A 23521-nucleotide genomic window follows, 5' to 3' on the forward strand; every position below is an offset into this window, starting at 1 on the left:
GAAATATGTATATTACCATATGTGAAATAGGTTGCCAGTCCAGATTCGATGCGTGAGACAGGATGCTCAGGGCCAGTGCACTGGGATGACCCTGAGGGATAGGATGGGGAGGGAGGTGGGAGGGGGTGTTTAGGATGGGGGACACATGTACACCCATGGCTGATTCTTGTCAATGTATGGCAAAAACCACTACAGTATTGTAAAGTAATTAGCCTCCAATGAAAATAAATGAATAAATTTTTAAATAGAGTTTTATTCAATTGTTGGTTCTGAAAATATTTGTAGGGCACATATAACTTACAAAGGACTTGACTTATTACCATGGACAGAGATTTAATGAGAAACAAGTATGAAATCAGCTAAAACAGATAGTCCACAAATGCAGTTTCATGGTCACATTGTGATTCTCTACTAGTCCATTTAATTTTTACCTTGGAGGCTCAAGTCTCTGTCACTTGGCAGGATTCCATAATTATTTTGGGTCCATGTACCTCAAAATCTCCCCATTTGAGGGCTCAAGATACTAGCATCTTCATACAAAACGAAGATTATGAGTTAGAGATCAAAGAAGGAGTTTTCGCTTATCTATTTAAAAGTGATTTTTAGGTCTCCAGTAGTGCACTCTTTGTCCATGTCCACTTGACATTCTATAGCTCCTTGCCTTTTGCAATAGACTTTGTCAAATATACTGACATGAATATACAGTTATTTTCTTGTTTAGTCTCTGTAAGTGGTGAATTACACTGGTTCTTTTTAAAATGTTATTTATAATTGGAGCATAAATGCTTTACAGTGTGATTCAGCCACATGTGTACCCATGTTCCCTCCCTCGTGAACTTCCCTCCTACTCCCTCGCCATCCCATCTCTCTGGGTTGTCACAGAGCACCGGGTTGAGCACCTTGTGTTATACCACAACTCCCCATTCAGTTCAGTTCAGTTGCTCAGTTGTGTCTGACTCTTTGAGACCCCATGAATTGCAGCATGCCAGGCCTCCCTGTTCATCACCATCTCCCGGAGTTCACTCAGACTCACATCCATCGAGTCCGTGATGCCATCCAGCCATCTCATCCTCTGTCATCCCCTTCTTCTCCTGCCCCCAATCCCTCCCAGCATCAGAGTTTTTTCCAATGAGTCAACTCTTCTCATGAGGTGGACAAAGTACTGGAGTTTCAGCTTTAGCATCATTCCCTCCAAAGAAATCCCAGGGTTGATCTCCTTCAGAATGGACTGGTTGGATCTCCTTGCAGTCCAAGGGACTCTCAAGAGTCTTCTCCAACACCACAGTTCAAAAGCATCAATTCTTCGGTGCTCAGCCTTCTTCACAGTCCAACTCTCACATCCATACATGACCACAGGAAAAACCATAGCCTTGACTAGACGGAGCTTAGTCGGCAAAGTAATGTCTCTGCTTTTGAATATGCTATCGCTATCTGTTTTATATGGTCATGTATATGCTTCAGTGCTACTCTCAATTTGCCCCACCCTCTCCTTTGCCCGCTGTGTCCACAAGTCTGTTCTCTATGTTTGTGTCTCTATTCCTGCCCTGCAAATATGTTCATCAGTACCATTTTCCCTAGATTCCATAAATGTCATTAATATGCAATATTTGTTTTTCTCTTTTTGACTTACTTCACTCTGTATGGGACTTCCTGGTGGCTCAGACAGTAAAGTGTCTGCTCACAATGCAGGAGACCCAGGTTTGATCGCTGGGTTGGGAAGATCCCCTGGAGAAGGAAATGGCAATCCACTCCAGTACTCTTGCCTAGAAAATTCCATGGATGGAGGAACCTGGTGGGCTGCAGTCCATGGATTCGCAAAAGAGTCAGACACAACTGAGTGACTTCACTTCTCTCTTTCACTCTGTATAACAAGCTCCAGGTTCATCCACCTCATGAGAACTGACTCAAATCCATCCTTTTTATGGCTAAGTAATATTCCATTGCATATAAGTACCACAGCTTCTTTATCCACTCATCTGCCACTTCCATGTCCTGGATGTTGTAAATCATGCTGCAATGAACATTGGGGTACATGTGTCTTTTTCAATTACGTTTTCCTCAAGGTATATCTCCAATAGTGGGATTGATGGGTCACTGCAGGCATGAAATTAAAAGACGTTTGCTCCTTGGAAGAAAAGTTATGACCAACCTAGACAGCATATTAAGAAGCAGAGACATTACTTTGCCAACCAAAGTCCGCATAGCCAAAGCTATGGTTTTTCCAGTAGTCCTGTATGGATGTGAGAACTGGACCATAAAAAAGGCTGAGCACCTATGAATTGATGTTTTTGGCCTGTAGTGTTGGAAAAGACTCTTGAGAATCCCCTGGACTGCTAGGAGATCCAACCAGTCAATCCTAAAGGAAATCAGTCCTGAATATTCATTGGAAGGACTGATGATGAAGCTGACGCTCTAATACTTTGACCACCTGATGCAAAGAACTGACTCATTGGAAAAGACCCTCATGCAGAGAAAGATTGAAGGCAGGAGAAGGGGATGACAGAGGATGAGATGGTTGGATGGCATCACTGACTTGATAGACATGAGTTTGAGCAAGCTCTGGGAGTTGGTGATGGACAGGGAATCCTGGCATGCTGCAGTCCATGGGGTCACAAAGAGTTCGGCATGATGAGCGACTGAACTGACTGATGGCAGTTTTATTTCTGTGTTTTTTTAAGGAATCTCCATACTGTTCTCCATAGTGGCTTTACTGATTTACACTCCCACCAACAGTGCAAGAGGGTTCCCTTTTCTCCACAATAGCCATTCTGACCAGTGTCAAAACAGATATATTTTAAAGTGTTAAACTAAGCTTCCACTAGAATAAGCCTGCTTGTTCAGGGTGTGATGACCTTTTAAAAACAACATAGTGGGAATTGACATATATATACTTTTGATACTATGTATAAAGAGGAGATTGACACATATACTATTGATACTATGTATAAAGCAGAGAACTGTTGAGAACAGACTGTATAGCTCAGGGAACCCTATCCAGTGCACTGTGGTAACCTGAATGGGAAGGAAATCCAAAAAAGAGGGGATATATGTATATGTAAAGTTGATTCACTTTGCTGTACAGTAGAAACTAGCACAACAGTGTGAAACAACTGTACTCAATAAAAATTAAAAAATAAAGTATTATTTTAATTGATTTTTAAATACTTTAGCAAGAAGTTTTGCATCTATGTTAATGAAAGCTATTGATTGCTAGATCACTTTTCTTCTACTTTCATCTGCTTTTGGTATCAGAATAATGCTACTCAACATAGACTGTTAGGAAGCCTTCTCTCCTCTTCTATTCCTGAAGAAGTTTGTGTAAAACAGGAACTTGGTCTTTCTTAAATATTTGGTGAAAGTTTCCGGTGAAAGTACTTGCAATTTTCTTTGTAGGAAGATGTATAACTATGCATGCCCATTTATTTTATGTAATAAATAGGTAAAGGACTATTCAGCTCCTCTATTTCTTCATGAAAAGTGAATAACAAACTTTTAAATATAAATTGTAAATTTATAATACATTATTATTGATGATAATCAGGATGTTGTACATTAGATCTCCAGAACTTATCTATAGGTGCATGTTGGTGGCCTTGAACATCTTTTTCACAAACCTGGTTACAACATGATGCTCTCTATTTTTATGAGTTTGGCTCTTTGAAATGTTACATACATGTGACATCATATAGTATTTTATTTTTATCTCTGGTGACTTAGCATAATGTCCTCCAGGTCCATTTGTGTTGTCACAAATAGCAGGGTTTTCTTTTTTCTTCGTTGAGTAATAATCCTTTGTACATATAGACCATTTTTTAAAATCCATTTATCCATTGACACCCACTTAGTTTGTTTCCATATCTTGGCTATATTGATAATGCTGCAGTCAAAATGGGAGTGCATTTATCTCCTCAATATACATTTTTAATTTTCTTCAGATGTATACACAGATGTGGGGTTACTGAATCACATGATATTCCTATTTTAAATTTTGTTGAGGAATCCCCACACTGTTTTTCATAGTGGCTGCACCAATTACATTCCCACTACCAATGTAAAGGGTTCCCTTTTTCCACATCCTTAACAATACTTATTATTTTTTGTCCCCTTGCTGATCACTATTGTAAATGATGTGTGGTGATATCTAATAGTGGTTTTAAAATTTACATTTCCCTGATAATTAGTAATGTTGAGCATCTTTTCATATATCTATTGTCAGTCTTGATGACTTCTTTAAAAAAAATGTTTTGCTCCTCTGCCATTTTTTTAGCTGCTTTTTTTGTTTGTTTATTTTGTTACAGAGTTGTATGAGCTTTTGTATATTTTTAAAATAAATTTATTTATTTTAATTGGAGGTTAATTACTTACAATATTGTATTGGTTTTTCCACACATCAACATGAATCTGCCACGGGTGTACAGGTGTTCCCAATCCTGAATCCCCCTCCCACCTCCCTCCGTATACCATCCCTCTGGGTCATCCCAGTGCACCAGCCCCAAGCATCATGTATCCTGCATCGAACCTAGACTGGCGATTTGTTTCTTATATGATTATTATACATGTTTTAATGCCATTCTCCCAAATCATCCAGTCTCCCATTTAATTTTGCTGCCTTTTCATTTTGTTGATTGTTTCAGGTCAATTTCATTTGGGATGTGGATGCAAAAATCCTCAGTAAAATACTAAGAAACTAAATATGCATGCATGTGTGCTAAATCATTTCAGTTGTGTCCCACTCTTTACAACCCTGTGGAAGTAGCCCACCAGGCTTCTCTGTTCGTGGGATTCCCCAGGCAAGAATACTGGAGTGGGTTGCTGTGCCCTCCTCCAGGGGATCTTCCTGATCCAGGGATCAAACCTTCATGTCTTACATCTCCTGCATTGGCAGGCAGGTTCTGTACCACTAGCATCACCTGGGAAACTCCAACAAACTAAATATACCGACATATAAAATGATTATAAACACAACCAAGTATTATTAACCCCATAAATACAGAATCAATTTAACACATATAATTAAATAATAAAATATAGCATCTTAAAGATAGAAAGTTAAAAATCACAAAATTATGTCATTAGAGAAAGCATTTATCAATAAGTTGAACTCTTTCATAGTAAAAAAGCTTAATAAACACATGATAGAGTGGGACTTCACCCTGATAAAGAGAATATATGTTGTTTCATCTTGTTGATTATTTTCTTTGCTATGTAGAAGCTTTTGAATTTGTTGTAGTCCCACTTTTCTATTCTGATTTTGTTGCCTGTGATTTTGGTCATATCCATGAAATCATTGCCGAGACCAATGTCAAAAAAGTTTTCCCCTGATTTCTTTGAGGTGTTTTGTGGATCCAATTCTGTGTTCAAATCTCTCTTATAAAAGAAATATTATTTGGCCTTAAAATAGAAGCCAATCCTGCCATATGGGGCAACACAAATAAGCATACAGATATTAAGATAAGTGAAATAAGCCAGTTACAGAAGGACAAATACTGAATGATTATGAGATTTTAAAATTATTCAAACTTATAGAAGCAGAGTAGAATGGCTGGTATTTGTCAGGGGCTGAGGGAGTGGGAACTCTCAGTAGTATGAGGTTTCTAGATAACCCTAGAAAATACCATATTATACATCAAAAACGTGTCAAAGGAATGGATCTCATGTTAAATGTTGCCTTAGAAAACTACAAAAGAACAAAAGGGAATTTTTGGATGTGGTCAATATGGTTAGTACCTTAATGTAATGATGATATCATAAATGTATATATATCTACAAACTCAAAGCGTATATACTAAATGTGTGATAGTTATATATCTATTATACCTCAATTAACCCATAAAAGAGCAGATATGAAGAACATACAGAAATTGTCACCCTAAATGATGAAAGGCAAATTTCTTCAAAATGAATTCAGGTACAGTATAATGTCAACTATCACCACATATATTCAACAATTTATTGAAAGTTTTAGTGAGAATAATTAGATAAGAAAAAGAAATTATATTGGTTTTGCCATACATCAACAAGAATCTGCCACAGGTATACACGTGATCCCCACCCTGAACCCCCCCTCCCAATTAAAATAAATAAATTTATATTAAAAAATAATAAAATAAATAAAATAAAATTGAGAATCACTATATCATACACCTGTAATTTATATAATACTGTACCTCAACTATACCTCAATAAAAAAATAATGTAAATTAAAAAAGAAAAAGAAATTAAAGACATACATCCATTTTGGAAAAGAAGAAACAAAGCTATTTTTATTTGCAAATGGCATAACTTTATATGTAAAAAATAGCAAACATCCACTAAATACTTATTAGTAATAAATGAGTTTGCCAAATTTTCATGTTAAAAAATAAATTGCAAAATCAGTTTTATATCTCTGGTGATGATGGTGAGTGCTCAGTAGCGTCTGACTCTTTGGGATCCCACAGATTGTAGCTCATGAGGCTCCTCTGTCCATGGGATCATCCTGGCAAGAGTACTGCAGTGAGCTGCCATTTCCTCCTCCAGGGAATCCTCCCGACCCAGGTATGGAACCCATGTCTCCTGTGTCTCCTGCATTGCAGGCAGATTAAAAAAAAAATCACCTTGGGAGGCCCCCTATTTCCCTAGACTAACAATAGACAACACAAAATTAAATCTATAAAAACCAAATCAATTTACAATAGTATTACAGAGAATAAAATACATACAAAGAAATTAATAGAAGGAGTGCAAGATCTGTCCATTGTTAACCACAAAACAGTGTTAGAAAATAAAGTGGATCTTAATACAGGAATGGAGAAGGCATTGGCGACCCACTCCAGTACTCCTGCCTGGAAACTCCCATGGATGGAGGAGCTGCAGTCGACTGAGCGACTTCACTTTCACTTTTCACTTTCATGCATTGGAGAAGGAAATGGCAACCCACTCCAGTGTTCTTGCCTGGAGAATCCCAGGGACGGTGGAGACTGGTGGGCTGCTGTCTATGAGGTCGCACAGAGTCAGACACAACTGAAGTGACTTAGCAGCAGTAACAATACAGGAAAAGATATCTTATATTTTTTATCGAGACAAACATTGGCAATAATGCAATATTACTCAAATCAATCTATAGATTGGACACCTTGTCTATCCACATCTCAGCTGGCTTTTTTCCTTTTGGCAGAAATTGACAAGCTGTCATTAGCATTCATATGAAAATCCAAGAACCCAGATTGCCAAAACAATACTGAAAAAGAACTCATTTTTTCAGTTTCAAATATTATTGCAAAGCTATAACATTGTATGGTTGAGGCATAATAGTAGACTTAGAGATAAAGGAATAAAATTGAGAACACAGAAATAAACTCTAAAGTTATGGTCCATTGATTTTCCACAAAAGGAACAAGAAGTCTTTAAGAAATGATGCTTGATCAAAACCACACACTACTATATATAAAATAGATGACTAATAAGAAGCTGCTGTAGAGCACAGGGAACTCTACTCGATACTCTGTAACAGCCTATATGGGAAAAGAATCTAAAAAGAAGGTGGATATATGTATACGTATAACTGATTCACATTGCTATACAGCAGAAACTAGCACAACATTGTAAATAAACTATACTTCAATAAAACTTGAAAAACTACAATGAAGTATCATACTACACTTGTCAGAATGGTTATTATCAAAATGTCTATAAATAATAAATGCTGGAGAGGATGTGCAGAAAAGGGAACCCTCCTACGCTGTGGGTAGGAATGTAAATTCATGCAGCCACTATGGAGACCAGTATTGAGGTTCCTTCAAAACCTGAAAATAGAGTTACCATATATGGTCCAGCCATCTCACTCCTGGGCATACATCCAGAAAAGATAAAAATTCTAATTCAAAGATACATGTCCAGTGTTTGTAACAGCTCTACTTACAAAGTTGTTGTCCTTTATAGTCGCAGAGTTGTGTCTGACTCTTTTGCAACTCTATAATAGACTCTAGCCCACCAGGCTCCTCTGTCCATGGGATTTCACAGGCAAGAACACTGGAGTGGGTTACCATTTCCCTCTCCAGAGGGGATCTTCCCGCCCCAAGGATCAAAGCTGTGTCTCCTGCATTGGCAGGTGGATTCTTTACCACTGAGCCATCAGGGCATTTGTAATAACAAATAACATTTATGGAAGCAACCTAAAAGTCCATTGACAGAAGAATGGATAAAGAAGATGTGATATTAATACATATAAACAACAGAATATTGCTGATCTATAAAAAGAAGGCAATAATTCCATTTGCAGCAACATGGATGGACCTAGAGAATATCGTACTAAGAGATAAATAAGGCAGAGAAAGACAAATACTGTATTATATTACTTAAATGCTGAATCAAAACTGATACTAATGAACTGGTTTTCAAAACAGGAAGAGATTCACAGACATAGAAAACAAACTTACAGTTATCAAAGGGGAGGGAGGGTGGAGAGAGGAATAAAATAAGAGGTTGGGACTAACATATACACACAACTATATATAAAATAGATAACCAACAAGCATAGCACAGGCACAGGAACTATATTCCATATTCTGTAATAACATATAAGGGTTGTTATATAGTTTCTAGTTCCTTGTTACAATGATCTGTGTTTCTATTGATCAGTTCAGTTCAGTCACTCAGTCATGTCCAACTCATTGTGACCCCACGAATCGCAGCACACCAGGCCTCCCTGTCCATCACCAACTCCCAGAGTTTACCCAAACTCATGTGCATTGAGTTGGTGATGCCATCCAGCCATCTCATCCTCTGTCGTACCCTTCTCCTCCTGCCCCCAATCCCTCCTGCGGAGTGTGCAGGCCGGCGCGTTTGCTAGGCTGGGGCTTGGGGTCATGGCACCGTGGTGGCTGCACTGCTTTCCAGTGTATGGGCTGCCTCCCTGGGTGTTTTCCCCTGAGATCTCTCTGCCCCAGATCCAGAACTAAACCATGCTGTGGAGTAATTGGGTCTGGGGTCTTGGCCCTGCTCAGATTGGGGAGTGTGGTGAGGAGGCAGCTGCCAGGGCAGAGCTCTCTGTCCATCTTCACTGTTGGAGCCAAAATGTGTGCTCCCTTGTGTGTAAGGACACAAGGGACCCTACAAGACACCTCCAGCCTACCTCTTTGTCCCTACCTCTTTGTCCCAGCAACCAAGGGGGATTGTGCCATCTATGCAGGGCCCCTGGACTGGGATTTCCAGGATGTGACTCAACCAGCTAGCTCCCCAGAGTGAGAGTCTGCCTCTGAAGAACTTCTCTTATTTTAAGACTCCTTTCCTGGGCTGGGATCCTGACCCTATGCCTTTCCTCTGTCCTCCTCTGTTATGTGGAAATCTGTCTTGCATCTTCAGTTGTATAGGAGTTCTGATAATTTCTAGTTAATATTTTGTAAGAATTGTCCCATATGTTGATGTATTTTTCATGTGCTTGTAAGGACAGCTGAACTCCACATCCTCCTACTATGCCACTTTGATCCCTTCCTTCTATATAATAACTTTTATTTATTAAAAATTTTTTTTACATTAAAAAAATTTTTTTCAATAACTTCATTTTATTAGAAAGAAATATAATGATTGATCCAATAACTTCCCTTTTGATGGACATTTAATCTCTTATACTTCTGAGTTTTTATTATCATTTTTTAATTTATTTATTTTTAACTGGAAGATAATTGCTTTACAAAATTGTGTTGGTTCCTGCCATACATCAAGATGAATCAGCCATAGGCGTACATATGTCCCCTTCCTTTGGAGCCTCTCTTCCACCTCCCACCCCATCCCATATCACTAGGTTGTCACAGAGCACCAGTTTGAGCTCCCTGCATCATACAGCAAGTTCCCACTGGCTATCTATTTTGCATATGGTAATGTATATGTTGCTGTTTAGTCACCAAGTTGTGGCTGACTCTTTGTGACCCTGTGGACTGCAGCATACCAAGCCTCCCTGTCCCTCACCATCTCTCAGAGTTTGCCCAAGTTCATGTCCATTGAGTTGGTGATACCATCCAACTATCTCATCCTCTGTCACCCTCTTCTCCTTTCAAAGTTGTTATATATATTACCATTAGGGGAAAGAAGGACAGGATGGTAATGTACATGCTGCTGCTGCTGCTCAGTCACTTCAGTTGTGTCTGACCCTGTGCAAACCCACAGACAGCAGCCCACCAGGCTCCCCCATCCCTGGGATTCTCCAGGCAAGAACGCTGGAGTGGGTTGCCATTTCCTTCTCCAATGCATGAAAGTGAAAAGTGAAAGGGAAGTCACTCAGTCATGTCTGATTCTTAGCGACTCCATGGACTGCAGCCTACCAGGCTCCTCCGTCCATGGGATTTTCCAGGCAAGAGTACTGGAGTGGGTTGCCATTGCCTTCTCCGGTAATGTACATAACAACTTTTAAATGACAGAAGTAAAATAACAGAAAACAGATTACTAGATGCCAAAGGTAGGAAAGGGAATGACAAGAGCAAGGGGAGGTGGCATATTTCTAATAGTACAAAATTAAGGATTCCTGTGGAGAGGGAATTCTTTAGTATCTTGACTGTGGTGATGGGCACAGAAAGATACACGGATAATAAAACTATGGTACTAAGTTCAAGAACACACAAATACAAGTACAGGAAAAACTGGGAAAACCTGAATAAGATCGGGAGACAGTGTAACTGTCAATATGTTAGCTGTGATTATCATATTACCATTTTATAAATATTACTATTTGGGGAAACTGAGTGAAGTGCATGTATGTTATATTTTTCTTGCTCCTGCAATGAATATTCAATAACATCAATAAACATTTAAATTAAAATACGAATGGGGAACTTCCCTAGTGGTACAGTGGATAGGAAGCCACCTGCCAATACAGGGGGCATGGATTCCATCCCTGGCCCAAGAAGATTCCACACGCTGCAGAGCAAGCCCAAGCACCACAACGACTGAACTCCTGTGCTGCAGCCACTGAAGCCCTGGAGACCGTGCTCCCAGAGAAGCCACCGCAGGGAACAGCCCACACAGAACTCCGGAGAGCGGCACCTGCTCACCACCGCTTAGAGAAAGCCCGAGGGCAGCAGTGAAGACCAGAACAGCCAAAAATGAATAAATGAATAAAAACTTTTTCAAACATAGAGGACTGGAAAGTTGTAGCTTGTAAACTGTAAGTATAAGAAACTTGGAATTGTTACTTTGAAGTGAGTAAATATATACTCGTGTAGGTATAGCGGAACATTACTAGAGATAACAAGACCAGCCACATTTTGATAAAATGATCAGTTCATCAGGGTTCTGACCGGTAGCACATAAAAGACCCTTAATATATTCTGTAAGTGAAAACCTCAGAAGATAAGCCCTTAGGTGATCTTACCACTGTCTTTCTTCAGTATCTTTATTTGAAGGATTTAAAAATCATTGTGTATTCTTAGTGTGATTGAGACTGAAGCACAATAGCAGTTGCTAAAAGGTAGTAATTGTACCACAATTCACTTTGTTTTAATTAGAAGCAAGGGATTATATTTTGTTAATTATTATAGCCTAAAGTCAGTATAAATAAGAAAAGCACTCACTTTCTGTTCTTTCCACAGAAAATTCATAGAGCAGTTCACTTCTGTATCTCTCAAATTCTGTTTTCCAGGAATGACCGAAGACTGTGTAGCAGGTTTATTTTAGATTATTTAAAAACCATGTTCATGTCAAAGTCCAATGATGATTTTACAGAATCACTGAGGACAAGCGCATTAAGTGAGTAAACCTTTAAACAGATTTAATGTTCATCAGATAGAGGAATCTTTGGTAAATAATTTTCTCTATGACTTTACTAAAAAGCCAATACCTCGTGATTCCAGAAGGACTGAGGACGCTGCTTCCACTGCTCTCTTACAGCAGCGAAGTGACGAGAACCGTTGATGACAAACTGGTGTGAGGTCACATAGATTCCATGTGAATTAATGAAAGGAAATTTTTCCCTCCCTTTGCCTCTTCACAATGGCTTTTGAGGAGCTCCTTAATGAAGTTGGTGGCCTGGGAAAATTCCAGATCCTTCAGATGGTTTTAGCTCTTCCTCTTGTTGGGATAGCAGCCTGTCATATACTGTTGGAGAACTTCACTGCTGCCATTCCTGGTCATCGCTGCTGGGTCTACATCCTGGATAATGCCACTGGGATCCTCAGCCCTGATGTCCTTCTGAGAATCTCCATCCCACTGGATTCAAACTTAAAGCCAGAGAAGTGTCATCGCTTCCTCCACCCCCAGTGGCAGCTCCTTCACCTGAATAGGACCTTCCCCAACATGTCTGACCTGGACACGGAGCCCTGTGTGGATGGCTGGGTGTATGACCACAGCCTGTTCTCCTCCACCATCGTGACTGAGGTAAGGCCCCATTTTTCTCTTCTGAATAGTTGGTGTGGGTGTTTAGAATAACATAAAATAGACACTGTTCAAATCTTCAGTTACTGAGAAGATAATGTAATGAGTTCTCTTTTACTCTTTCAGTGGTTTTTATCTTTTTATTTATTTATTTTTAATTAATTTATTTATTTTACTTTACAATACTGTATTGGTTTTGCTTATCTTTTTAAATTGCCAAGAACTTACATTATAATCCCAGCTTTCCTTGTGGCTCAAACAGTAAAGAATCTGCCTGTAATGTAGGAGACCTAGGTTTGATCCCTGGGTCAGGAAGGCCCCCTGGAGAAGGGAATGGCTACCCACTTCAGTATGCTTGCCTGGAAAATTTCACAGAGAGTGGAACCTGGCACATGGGGTCACAAATAGTCAGACACAACTGAGTGACTAACACTTTCACTTCCTTTTTAATTAAAATTGAGAATGAGGAAATCAGAAAACTGGATATGAATTTTACTGTCACCAAACTTAAAATTTAATGAGGAGGTTGATGTTTAGATAAGTACATGTTTGATATAATGTGTAAAAAATTGTTTTTAGTTGCATGTTCTCAGCCTAGTTGTAATTAGAAGTACTTCTATTAACTTTAAAAAATTCCATTTCCTGACTAATTTTCAGAGAAACAAATCAGTGTATTTCACTCTAGGTGTGATCCAGATATCAGTGATCAAAAAAAAAATCTCAACTATTTTCAGTGTATGGAAAAGATTGAGGTATGCAATGCTAAGTGAATATAAAGATTGGTCCTGATAAAATCTGAAAGATTGAGTTGAGAATTTCTAGAAAAGCCATGCTTAAACTGGGACTTAAATAGAATAGGCGAGTAAATGTAGGAAAGGAAAGCAGAATGTACTCACTGAGGGCTTTAAAATGCTGTGGTACTCCTCTGTGCTGGTTTCCTTCTCTTCCAGTGGGACCTCATATGTGATCACCAGTCACAGAAATCAGTGGTTCAGTTTGTATTCATGGCTGGAATGCAGGTGGGAGGCTTCATATACGGCCATCTCTCAGACAGGTGAGTGTCTCCCAATCACTGCTGCCCTTCCACTGTGTGTTTTCACAGTTTATGATTGTTTCATAGAGAAATCATTACTGAGTTCCCATACACAGTTTACACTGTGGGTTGTCTTGGTTCCCTGGAAATTATAGATGGAAATGTAGAATTAGACTCATTCTGATGCATGCCGTTTTGTTGCCACTGGGCTCTCTGTGCTGGACACAGAAATGTCACCTCCATAACATCTGAGGGGAATTTCAGAATAATACTTAGAGGTGAACTATCATAAACTTCATTTATAAAGTTGAGAAGGAATTACCACTGGGAAGAAGAGGAAGGTGCTTCAAGACAGGAAGTTCTTGTTCTGTGAAAAATGCCACTGATAATTTGATAGGGATTGCATTGAATCTGTAGATTGCTTTGAGTAGTTTGAGCAAACTCTAGGAGATAGTGAAAGTGAAAGTGAAGTCGCTCAATCGTGTCCAACTCTTTGCGACCCCGTGGACTGTAGCCCACCAGGCTCCTCTGTCCATGGGATTCTCCAGGCAAGAATACTGGAGTGGGTTGCCATTTCCTTCTCCAGGGGATCTTCCCAACCCAGGGATCAAACCTAGGTCTCCCACATTGCAGGCAGGAGATAGTGAAGGGCAAGGCAACCTGGCATGCTGCAGTTCATAGGATTGAGAAGAGTCAGACACATCTTAGAGACAGAAAAATAGCAATGCATTAAAGAAAAGAACCTCGGAATATATGAAACAATCACTGACATAACTGAAGGGCAAAGTAGTTCTCTATTCATAGCTGAGAAGGTCAGTACTTCAGTTTTAGTAATGGATTAAACATCTAAGCCAAATAATAGTAAGGAAATACAAAACTTGAGCAGCACTACAAACTACTAGAGCTAACAGACATGGATAGAACTTCCTTCTTGATGAAAGAATACACATTTGGTTCATGGAGTATTCTCCAGACTTGACCATGTATGAGGCTCAAAGCCAAAAATCAGAAAATTTTGCAAGATTTCTAGGCTTTTTAGATGTCCTGAGGTGACAATGTATGATAAAAAGTAGGGCTAGTGAATTAACCAATCTGTAAATAGTTTTGTTCTAATTGATAAAAATAAAAGGCAACATCTTAGACATGGAATTGTTAAACCATCTCTGAGAAATGTGAGTCACGACTTATTCATTTAGGTTGGCAGCAGAGGAGCAGAAGCAACTATAGAGTGAGGGCTGTGTGTGGATGTGTTCATATTTGTAGTTTGATGATAACCATTGATGTGTGTGCGTCTCCAGGCTGTACTACAGGAATGCATTGCTAAGTAATTAACTCAATGAAAACACACCTCTCTGCTAATACTTTAATAGCTGAGTTTGAATAATGAATCCTCTTAGAAGCATTATACTTTGTGTACTCTGTTGCTTTATGTCTCATTTTTAACTGAAGATGAAGTGAATGTAGTATTTCTTTTTTTTTTTAATGGAACGCTTCATGAATTTGCATGTCATCCTTGGGCAGGGGCCGTGCTGTATCGTTCCAGTTTTAGTATATGTGCTGCCGAAGCGAGCACTGAATGTAGTATTTCAATCACAGCTCTACCAATATCTTTATCTAGAGGCCTGTTGTCATTTTTCTCTTCTCTGAAATTTTTGTCACCAAGAAAGGCATGATTACGTTTTTTTCCTTGAAGATGAAGTGGTGGCTCAGACAGTAAAGAACCCGCCTGAAATGTGGGAGACCTGGGTTTGATCCCTAAGTTGGGAAGATCCCCTGGAGGAGGGCATGGCAATCCACTCCAGTATTTTTGCCTGGAGAATCCCCACGGACAGAGGAGCCTGTTAGGCTACAGTCCATGGGGTTGCAAAGAGTTGGGCGTGAGCAACTAAGCACAGTGTATTTTTGATTAACGGCAAATATTCAAGATGTGTGAAATAGCATGATACATAACTGTATGATCTTAATTACGTAAAAATGGATGCTTAGTTGTCTAAATACACAAATGAGACCTAGAAGAACACATCAAATGGTAAACTGCTTGTGAATATGAATGACTTAGTTTTTTCACTTTTTTTGCACGTTAACTTTTAAGAAACAAATGTTATTATTTTTTTTGAAACAAATGTTATTTAAAAAACCTTTTTAAAAAATATTTTCTGTGATTACAACAGAATGAAATTAGAAAACAGAAGCAGAAGGAAAACTGGAATTTTTACAAATACATGGAAATTTATTGTGACTCTTACATAAACCTTAACAACTGTGATGCATTGTTTCACTGATCTTTTGCATCAGTTGCATTTTAACCTGTCTGGTTCTAGAGACCAAAGTACACTTTTATCTCTTTTGTGTCCTACACTGCAGGGGTTAACAGTCAGTTGCCTGTTGCTCTGGCTAAGCCATGAGAATATCACCATGGGAAAAGAATAAAAGCAAAATATAGCAGTACAGCACAATCCAAATAAAAGTACATCGGGTTGATCAGTTGGGGCTGTCATACCCTGCTAAACTAAGGAAAAACACAGTGTGGATCTTGGAACGCCGGGTCAGCTCAAGTTCAGAACACTGCTTGTGCACACACTAAGATGTTTTCCCAAGACATATGCGGGTCTATGACCTCCAGTTAGGTGGTAGCCCTTGTACAAGAAAATAACAAAGACAGTTTAAAGTAATCAATAAAACAAGAGGCGTGACCAGGGACACAGGAAGCTGACTTCATTGTAACACGATAGATACTTTCTGCTTGCCAAGACACTAAATAAAAGTGATGTGATCCAAGAAACAGGGCTCTTGACCCAAGAGGTCTTGAGTTCCCCAGTCCCATCTTTAAAACTTTAATTCTGTCTCTAGTTTCTTTTTTCCAAACTGTGCGTCGACCGCTTTTGATACCTACCTGCTGTGCTGGCTGCAGCACTACACACTACAGAGATTCTCTACTCTGCTAAATACATGAGTTAGTACAATGAGTGCTTATAGTATATGATAATTTCCAACACTGTAGTTTTTTTATGGGCTTCCCTGCTGGCTCAGATGGTAAAGAATCTACCTGCCTTGCAGGAAATCTGGGTTTGATCCCTGGGTCGGGTCTCCTGGTGACTGGGTGATGAAGTTTCAGTAATGTTTTTTTATACAAAACATTATAATACTTGTTTAGGTAACATTATACCTAACTTTTTTAATACAAAACATTATACCTACTTGTTTAGGTAACAAGGATTGTTACCTTGAAGCGATTTCCATTGTTGACCTGGCTCTTGTGTACTCAAGCTTCCGGATACAAAGAATCACTTATTAAAACATTTTCTAAACTTCAAAGTATGTCTTTTAAATTTTTCACCACAGATTATCACTACCTCCATAATCTAAGCTGACTCTCTGTTTCTTAGGTTTGGGCGAAAGTTGATTCTCAGGTGCTGTTTGCTCCAGCTCGCCATCTCTGGGACCTGCACAGCCTTTGCTCCCACCTTCCTCATTTACTGCTTGCTACGCTTCTGGTCAGGCTGTTCTGCTGTGGCCATCATAACAAATAACTGGATGCTCAGTAAGTCAATAGTTTTGTTCTTCTTCATTTTCCAAGCCTTGAATTTGATCTTGAAATTTCACCCTTAGATGACATTAATATCCCAATTGGGTTTTCCTTTAGTTGCAGAGTGGACAAGGTCCCAGTCTAAAGCCATGGTGATAATGCTGATAACTTGTGCTGTTAGTATTGGACAGATGATGCTGGGAGGACTGGCTTTTGTCTTTCGAGAGTGGCGCACCCTACAGCTGGTGGTGTCTATACCTTTCTTCGTCTTCTCTTTCTCCTCAAGGTATGAACATCTCTCTCACTGTGTTTTAAGGGAACCTGGGATGAAAATGCTTGCTGAATTGGGATATACTGATTCTCTCTCTCTCTTTTTTTTTTTTAAATTTTACTTTGCAATACTGTATTGGTTTTATTCCCTGAACCCTTTCTTATTGTTTCTGCCTAAACCAGGGTCTTTCACCTGTTTACTCTGTTCAATTTGAGATTTGAGAAGCAGAACACAGAATAACAATGAGCTTTCTGCCTGGGAGTTCCAAGTATTTTCTGCCATTTTGCTTCCTAAGTCTTACCCAGTGTTGTGCCATTGAGTTATTCCAGTACTATTTTTCTTAATATAAAATATATACTTAAGTATATTTGAAAGATAAAGCTTCAATTTTTTTGCTTTGGAATGAATATGATATAATCAAGTTCTCAATGATTTTCTATGTTGCCGATTAAATTGGATAAAGGAAGAGGCAGAAAATGTATTCATAGAGCAATTTAACAAAATAGCAGCTTAATTTCTCCAGAAGAGAAAATGACATGCAGATTGGGATGATTTACATTATGTATTCATCAGTCTGTCTTCCCTTAAGTAATTTTAACGAACATTTATTTATGGATAATCTCATCCCTACACTTAAAACCATTCTAGGGAGAGTCATATTCAGCAGATCCCAGAAAGATTGTTATGGATTTAGTACAGTGACATGAGTACAAAGAGAGAGAAATAAAAAGGATAATCCACATCAGACTCATCTGCTAAGTCATTCTATCCTCTTAACCAGGAAGGTGTGTTTATTGTCTCTGTTTATTGATAAGGAAACTGGGGCAGATGTAAATAGGTGACCCCCATTTATGTAGCTGTTGTTGTTCACTCAGTGGTGTCCGACTCTTTATGACTCCATGGACTGTAGCACACCATGCTTCCGTACATTTGCATTCCACCGACATTGCTGGAAATAGCAGGAGTATTGACAATATTTGTTGGCCTAAAAGCATACATGGTTGGATGACATCACCAACTGAATGGATGTGAGTTTGAGTAGGTTCTGAGAGTTGGTGATGGACAGGGAAGCTTAGCATGCTGCAGTCCATGGGGTTGCAAAGTGTCGGACTTGACTGAGTGACTGAACTGAAATGCATTTGGGGGTTTCCTTTTTCAAGATAATATATATTATGAATATATGCTATGTGCACAAATGTGCTGGATTTCATGCTTAGCTTTGGAGGGAATTATGCAAGTGAGGGACTCTCAAACTTAAGCTTCTTAGGCCTCTTGGAAAACCTTCTGCTGAGTAAGCAGAGAGGCAATCTGACTGTAAACTCTAAGATCCTTTGCATGTAGAACATCTTTCAGATGTACTACATAGAGTGGTCATTCTTGTATTTTCCTAGAAGTATGTAACAAAACATGAGCTTCTCTTCCTAACCCAGTACTTGAAGTGGTGAATATTGGTTTGAAGGCAAAAAGCATATGCTGTAATTAACCATATGACAAATAAGCAAGAGGGAACTGGCTGCACTTGTGGGCCCTTCTTTTATCAGGTGGCTGGTGGAATCTGCACGGTGGCTGATTATCACCAATAAAACAGATGAAGGATTAAGGGAACTTAAGAAAGTTGCACGCAGAAATGAAATGAAGAATGCTGAGGCAATCCTGAACATGGAGGTGAGCAGAAAGGGAAGATGGTTACCACTGAATGGGAGTCATAAACTCACACCTGCTTTCTCCTAATGAGATAGGCAAGCTGCTTTTCTAACAAGGGCAGCTAGTTGAGAATACAAATACCCTGGTTCTTTATGGCCATAAAGGCCATAAAGCTCATAGAGAAGAAGCTTTGAGCACTGTACAAAGCTTCTTCCTTTAGCTCACTTCCTGATCTGACTGTATAGCCTATGTACTCTCCAGGATGCCCTGACCCCTCTGTGCTCTCATTTTCAAAATTTAATGGTTGCCATTTAATTTCCTGGAGTATCCCTTAACTCCTTACCTACTCCATCATATCAACATCATACCTGTGATGGCATGTGTAATATTGTTCAGTTGCTAAGTCATGTCCAACTTTTTGTGGCCCCATGGACTGCACCTCGCCAGCCTTTCCTATCCCTCACTATCTCCTGGAGTTTGCTCAAACCCATCTCCATTGAGTGATGCCATCCAATCATCTCATCTTCTATCGTCCCCTTCTCCTCCTGCCCTCAGTCTTTCCCAGCATCATGATCTTTTCCAATGAGTCAGCTCTTAGCAGCAGGTGGCCAAGTACTGGAGCTTCAGCATCAGTCCTTCCAATGAATATCCAGGGTTGATTTCCTTTAGGACTGACTGGTTTGATCTCCTTGCTGCCCAAAGGAACTCTCAAGAGTCTCTTGCATGAAATTCAAAAACATCAATTTTTCGGTGCTCAGCCTTCTTTATGGTCCAACTTTCACATGTGCACATGACTACAAAACCATAGCTTTGACTATATGGACCTTTGTCAACAAAGTGATATCTCGGCTTTTTAATGGACTGTTGAGGTTTGTCATAGCTTTTCTTCCAAGGAGCAAGTGTCTTTTAATTTCATGGCTGCAGTCACCATCTATAGTAATTTTAGAGCCAAGAAAATAAAAGTTGCCACTGTTTCCACTTTTCCCCAACTATTTGTCATGAAGTGATGGGACTGGATGCCATGATCTTAGTTTTTTGAATGCTGCATTTTAAGCCAGCTTTTTCACTCTCCTCTTTCACACTCATCAAGAGGCTTTTTTGTTCCTCTTCACTTTCTGCCATTAGAGTGGTATCTTCTGCATATCTGAGGTTGTTGATACTTCCTGGCTATCTTGATTCTAGCTTGTGAGTCTTACAGCCTGGCATTTTGCATGATGTACTCTGCATGTAAGTTAAATAAGCAGGGTCACAATGTATAGCCTTGATGTACTCCTTTCCCAGTTTTGAACCAGTTCATTGTTCCATGTCCATTCTGTTGCTCCTTGACCTGCCTATAGGTTTCTCAGGAGGCCAGTAAGGTGGTATGGTATACCCATTTCTTGAAGAATTTTCCACAATTTGTTGTGATCCACACAGTCAAAGGTTTTGGCATAGTAAATGAAGCGGAAGTAGGTGTTTTTCTGGAATTTCCTTGCCTTTTCTATGATCCAGCAGATGTTGGCAATTTGATCTCTGGTTCCTCTGCTTTATCTAAATCCAGTTTGTACATCTGGAAGTTCTCATTTTGTGTACTTTGAAGCCTAGCTTGAAGGATTTTGAGAATCACCTTGTAGCATGTGAAATGAGTGTAATCGTGCAGTAGCGTGAACATTCTTTGGCATTGCCTTTCTTTGGGATTGGAATGAAAACTGACCTTTTCCAGTCCTGTGGTCACTGCTGAGTTTTACAAATTTACTGACATATTGAGTGCAGCATTTTAGCAACATCATCTTTTAGGATTTTAAATGGCTCAGTTGGAATTCCATCACCTCCACTAGCTTTGTTCGTAATAATGCTTCCTAAGTTCCACTTGACTTCACATTTCAGGATGTCTCACTCTAGGTGAGCAAACACACCATCGTGGTTATCTGGGTCCTTCAGACCTTTTTTGTGTAGTTCTTCTGTGCAGTCATGCCACCTCTTCTTAATCTCTTCTGCTTCTGTTAGATCCTTGCCATTTCTCTCCTTTACCGTACCCATCTTTGCAAGAAATGTTCCCTTGGTATCTCCAATTTTCTTGAAGAGATCTCTAGTCCTTCCCATCCTATTTTCCTCTGTTTCTTTGCATTTTTCACTTAAGAAGGCTTCCTTATCACTCAATGCTATTCTCTGGAACTCTGCATTCAAATGGGTTTATCTTTCCCTTTCTCCTTTGCCTTTCACTTCTCGTCTTTTCTCAGCTATTTGTGAAGCCTCCTCAGACAACCACTTTGCCTTCTTGCATTTCTTTTTCTTTGGGATGGTTTTGGTCTCTACCTCCTTACAATATTATGAATCTCCACCCATAGTTCTTCAGGCATGCTGTCTATCAGATCTAATCCCTTGAATCTATCTGTCACCTCCACTGTATAATCGAAATGGATTTGATTTAGGTCATACATGAATATATTACACTAGAAAGAAAGGACACACATCTCTCCTATCCTACTGGCACTCATCACAATACCTGGCACTATACTAGCAAATGATACTTGTTTGCTTTTGTTCAGGGTTTGAGAGTGACGATGCAGGAGGAGCTGGAGGGAGCACAGACCAAAACTACTGTGTTTGACTTTTTCCGCACACCCAACCTGCGTAAAAGGATCTGTCTCCTCCTCTTTGTGAGGTGGGCTACCCACAATGTATGACAACTTGAATGGGAACATGAATCTGTTTATTACAAAAGGTTATGATGGTGTTGTGAGAGGGAGGGCTTATTTGTGGTTAAAAGATGAGGAAGAGAGAAAAATATGGCGAAGGAACAGGTGGACGTGGAGTACATCTCTCTCCATGGATACATCAGGAATACACCTTCAGACATAGAAGTGCATGCAGAATACCAGTTGAGAGCAGACAGGAGTACCTGACCAGTGGAAAAGAATATATAGAATCATGCAAAACTCGGTAGGATGAAGGAACTAAGGGGGAACCTGCCCTTGGTGGGAGGGGCAACTGAAGCAAGGGTCCAGTTCCCACAATGGGACTATTGTCTGAGTCAGAGGAGAAACATTTAAGGCTGAGAGTGAAACAGCTGATCTGTGGCAGCCTAAATGGAATGAGAATCAGACAGTTCTTGCTGCAGCCATACATACCCTGGACAGGGATGTGGGTCCCCTGGAAGGCATAGTGGCTGGGACCTGGAATTTGGGGATTGTGGAGTGATCCCAGGGTGAGGGCTGCTGTTGACTGTGGAGAGACAGACTGAGAGGAGGTTAAGCAGGGGGTGGATTGTGGTGGGGAATGCCGGTGGAGGAAAGCCTGGCAGCCATGGAAGCAAGGTGATACTGCTGAGTCACACATAGGGGATGGAGCCATCACCGTAGCCTCTCTCTCTCCCCACACACCAGCATCAGTAGCTGAACAATAGAGAGCCTGGCCCATCAAATGCCTGACACACTGAACTAAAGAGCAGGACCCCACTCAGAGTGCTCCTTTCAGTGACTGATATGCCGATCTACAGAGTAGGACTCCAGCCAGGGGGACCCCTCTATGTGCCTGATGCATAGAACAAGAGAGAAGGACTCCAGGCAAGGGAGCCCTGCAAGGGCCTGAATGGGTGGAGCTACGGAAAAAGAATGGCCAAAGAGGCCTTCTGATTGCCAGCTACAAGAGGCTCGAAGAAAGACTCTGATAGGGCCATAACTCCTGCAGCAGAGGCAGTCTGTGTCCCTGCACACTTGGTGCCGCCAGGGTCCCTGCAAGCCAAGCAGCTGTGCCACCTTCATGCTCAACTCTCACTGGGGCAGAGCTGCCACAGGCAAAAAAGTCTTGCGTCTATGCACACAAGGTCACTTCAGCCGTGTCCAACTCTTTTTGACCCTGTAGACTGTGGCCTGCCAGGCTTCCCTGTCAGGGAGGGTGATTCTCCAGGCAAGATACTAGAGCATATTGGCCAATACTGGTTGCTGTACCCTTTCAAATCACTCTATTTCCTGCTGCTCTAGCTGCCAACTTCCCTGTGTACCTGGTGCTGCCAGAACCCCTGTGATCCAAGCAGCTGCACCACCTCCACACCTGGCCCTCACAGAGGCAAACCTGAAACCTCCAGGGCAACCTCAGAGGCAAACCCCAGTGGATGACCCACATGTAGAGGTGAAAATAAAACCATGGTTGAAACCCAGGGGCAGTGTGGCTAGGGAAGAAGACCCAAAACCTTCCCACCAGCTGAACAAGCTGCAGATGAAATCCACATGATCAACTAGGTGGACTCTGTGTCTATGGAGTATATAAAAGGTTGTTGAGAGCTCTCACAAAAGAAAACACATTAGTTCTGATAGCTGTGGGCCTTGGAAGCAAGAACACATAGGAGTAAGACCAGATTAGAACCTGAGCTGCCCCCACAGCAGGTCCAGAGGTCAGCACAGTGTTGGAGAGCATCCTAGGGAGGTGAGGTGAACTGTGACTCCCAGCGAGGGAAAGGACTCTGACAGCAGTGACTCAAGAAAAACATTTATTATTCTTACGTTTTGACTTGTTCTGTAGATTCTTTTGAATTTTTTCTTTTTTCTTTTTCCTCTTTTCCTCCCTCTGCTGTAGTTGTCAATTTTATTGGCACTATGAAACCTAATAAAGCTTTTGAGCTTTTTTTTTTCAGTGACTTTTTTTTAATTGTTGATATAAACCTCTGCCTCTATATTGGGCTTTTGCAGTTCTGTGAAGTTTTCCTTTTTTTTTTTTTTTCCTCTTT

The 23521-nt window shown here is 40.2% G+C and overlaps 1 protein-coding gene, 1 long non-coding RNA gene and 1 pseudogene across 7 annotated transcripts in view; 1 reads left to right on the forward strand and 2 right to left on the reverse strand.

The window, feature by feature from the left end:
* LOC138426968 (uncharacterized) overlaps positions 1-11660 on the reverse strand; it is a 21838-nt gene extending 10178 nt beyond the window's left edge. Inside the window, exon 1 of the long non-coding RNA XR_011251852.1 lies at positions 11544-11660. This is a non-coding gene — a long non-coding RNA (uncharacterized lncRNA). The remainder of the gene's footprint in view (positions 1-11543) is intronic.
* The window catches only part of LOC138426966 (solute carrier family 22 member 10-like), a 34115-nt gene continuing 20963 nt past the window's right edge, over positions 10370-23521 (forward strand). For 2 of the 6 annotated variants that reach the window (XM_069566018.1, XM_069566017.1), the window contains exons 1-7: positions 10370-11137; positions 11612-12345; positions 13293-13396; positions 16762-16916; positions 17019-17187; positions 18714-18837; positions 21345-21460. In XM_069566018.1, the coding sequence (XP_069422119.1) occupies positions 11962-12345; positions 13293-13396; positions 16762-16916; positions 17019-17187; positions 18714-18837; positions 21345-21460 (1052 nt within the window). In that variant the 5' untranslated portion in view covers positions 10370-11137; positions 11612-11961. Of the gene's footprint in view, positions 11138-11550; positions 12346-13292; positions 13397-16761; positions 16917-17018; positions 17188-18713; positions 18838-21344; positions 21461-23521 lie in introns of those variants that run through there. The other 4 variants (XR_011251851.1, XM_069566019.1, XR_011251850.1 and 1 more) reach the window with 3 other exon arrangements.
* On the reverse strand, positions 14852-14948 carry LOC138427356 (U6 spliceosomal RNA; annotated as a pseudogene).

The sequence above is a fragment of the Ovis canadensis genome, chromosome 21 (assembly GCF_042477335.2).
Source record: "Ovis canadensis isolate MfBH-ARS-UI-01 breed Bighorn chromosome 21, ARS-UI_OviCan_v2, whole genome shotgun sequence".
In the NCBI taxonomy this organism is placed as follows: Eukaryota; Metazoa; Chordata; class Mammalia; order Artiodactyla; family Bovidae; genus Ovis; species Ovis canadensis.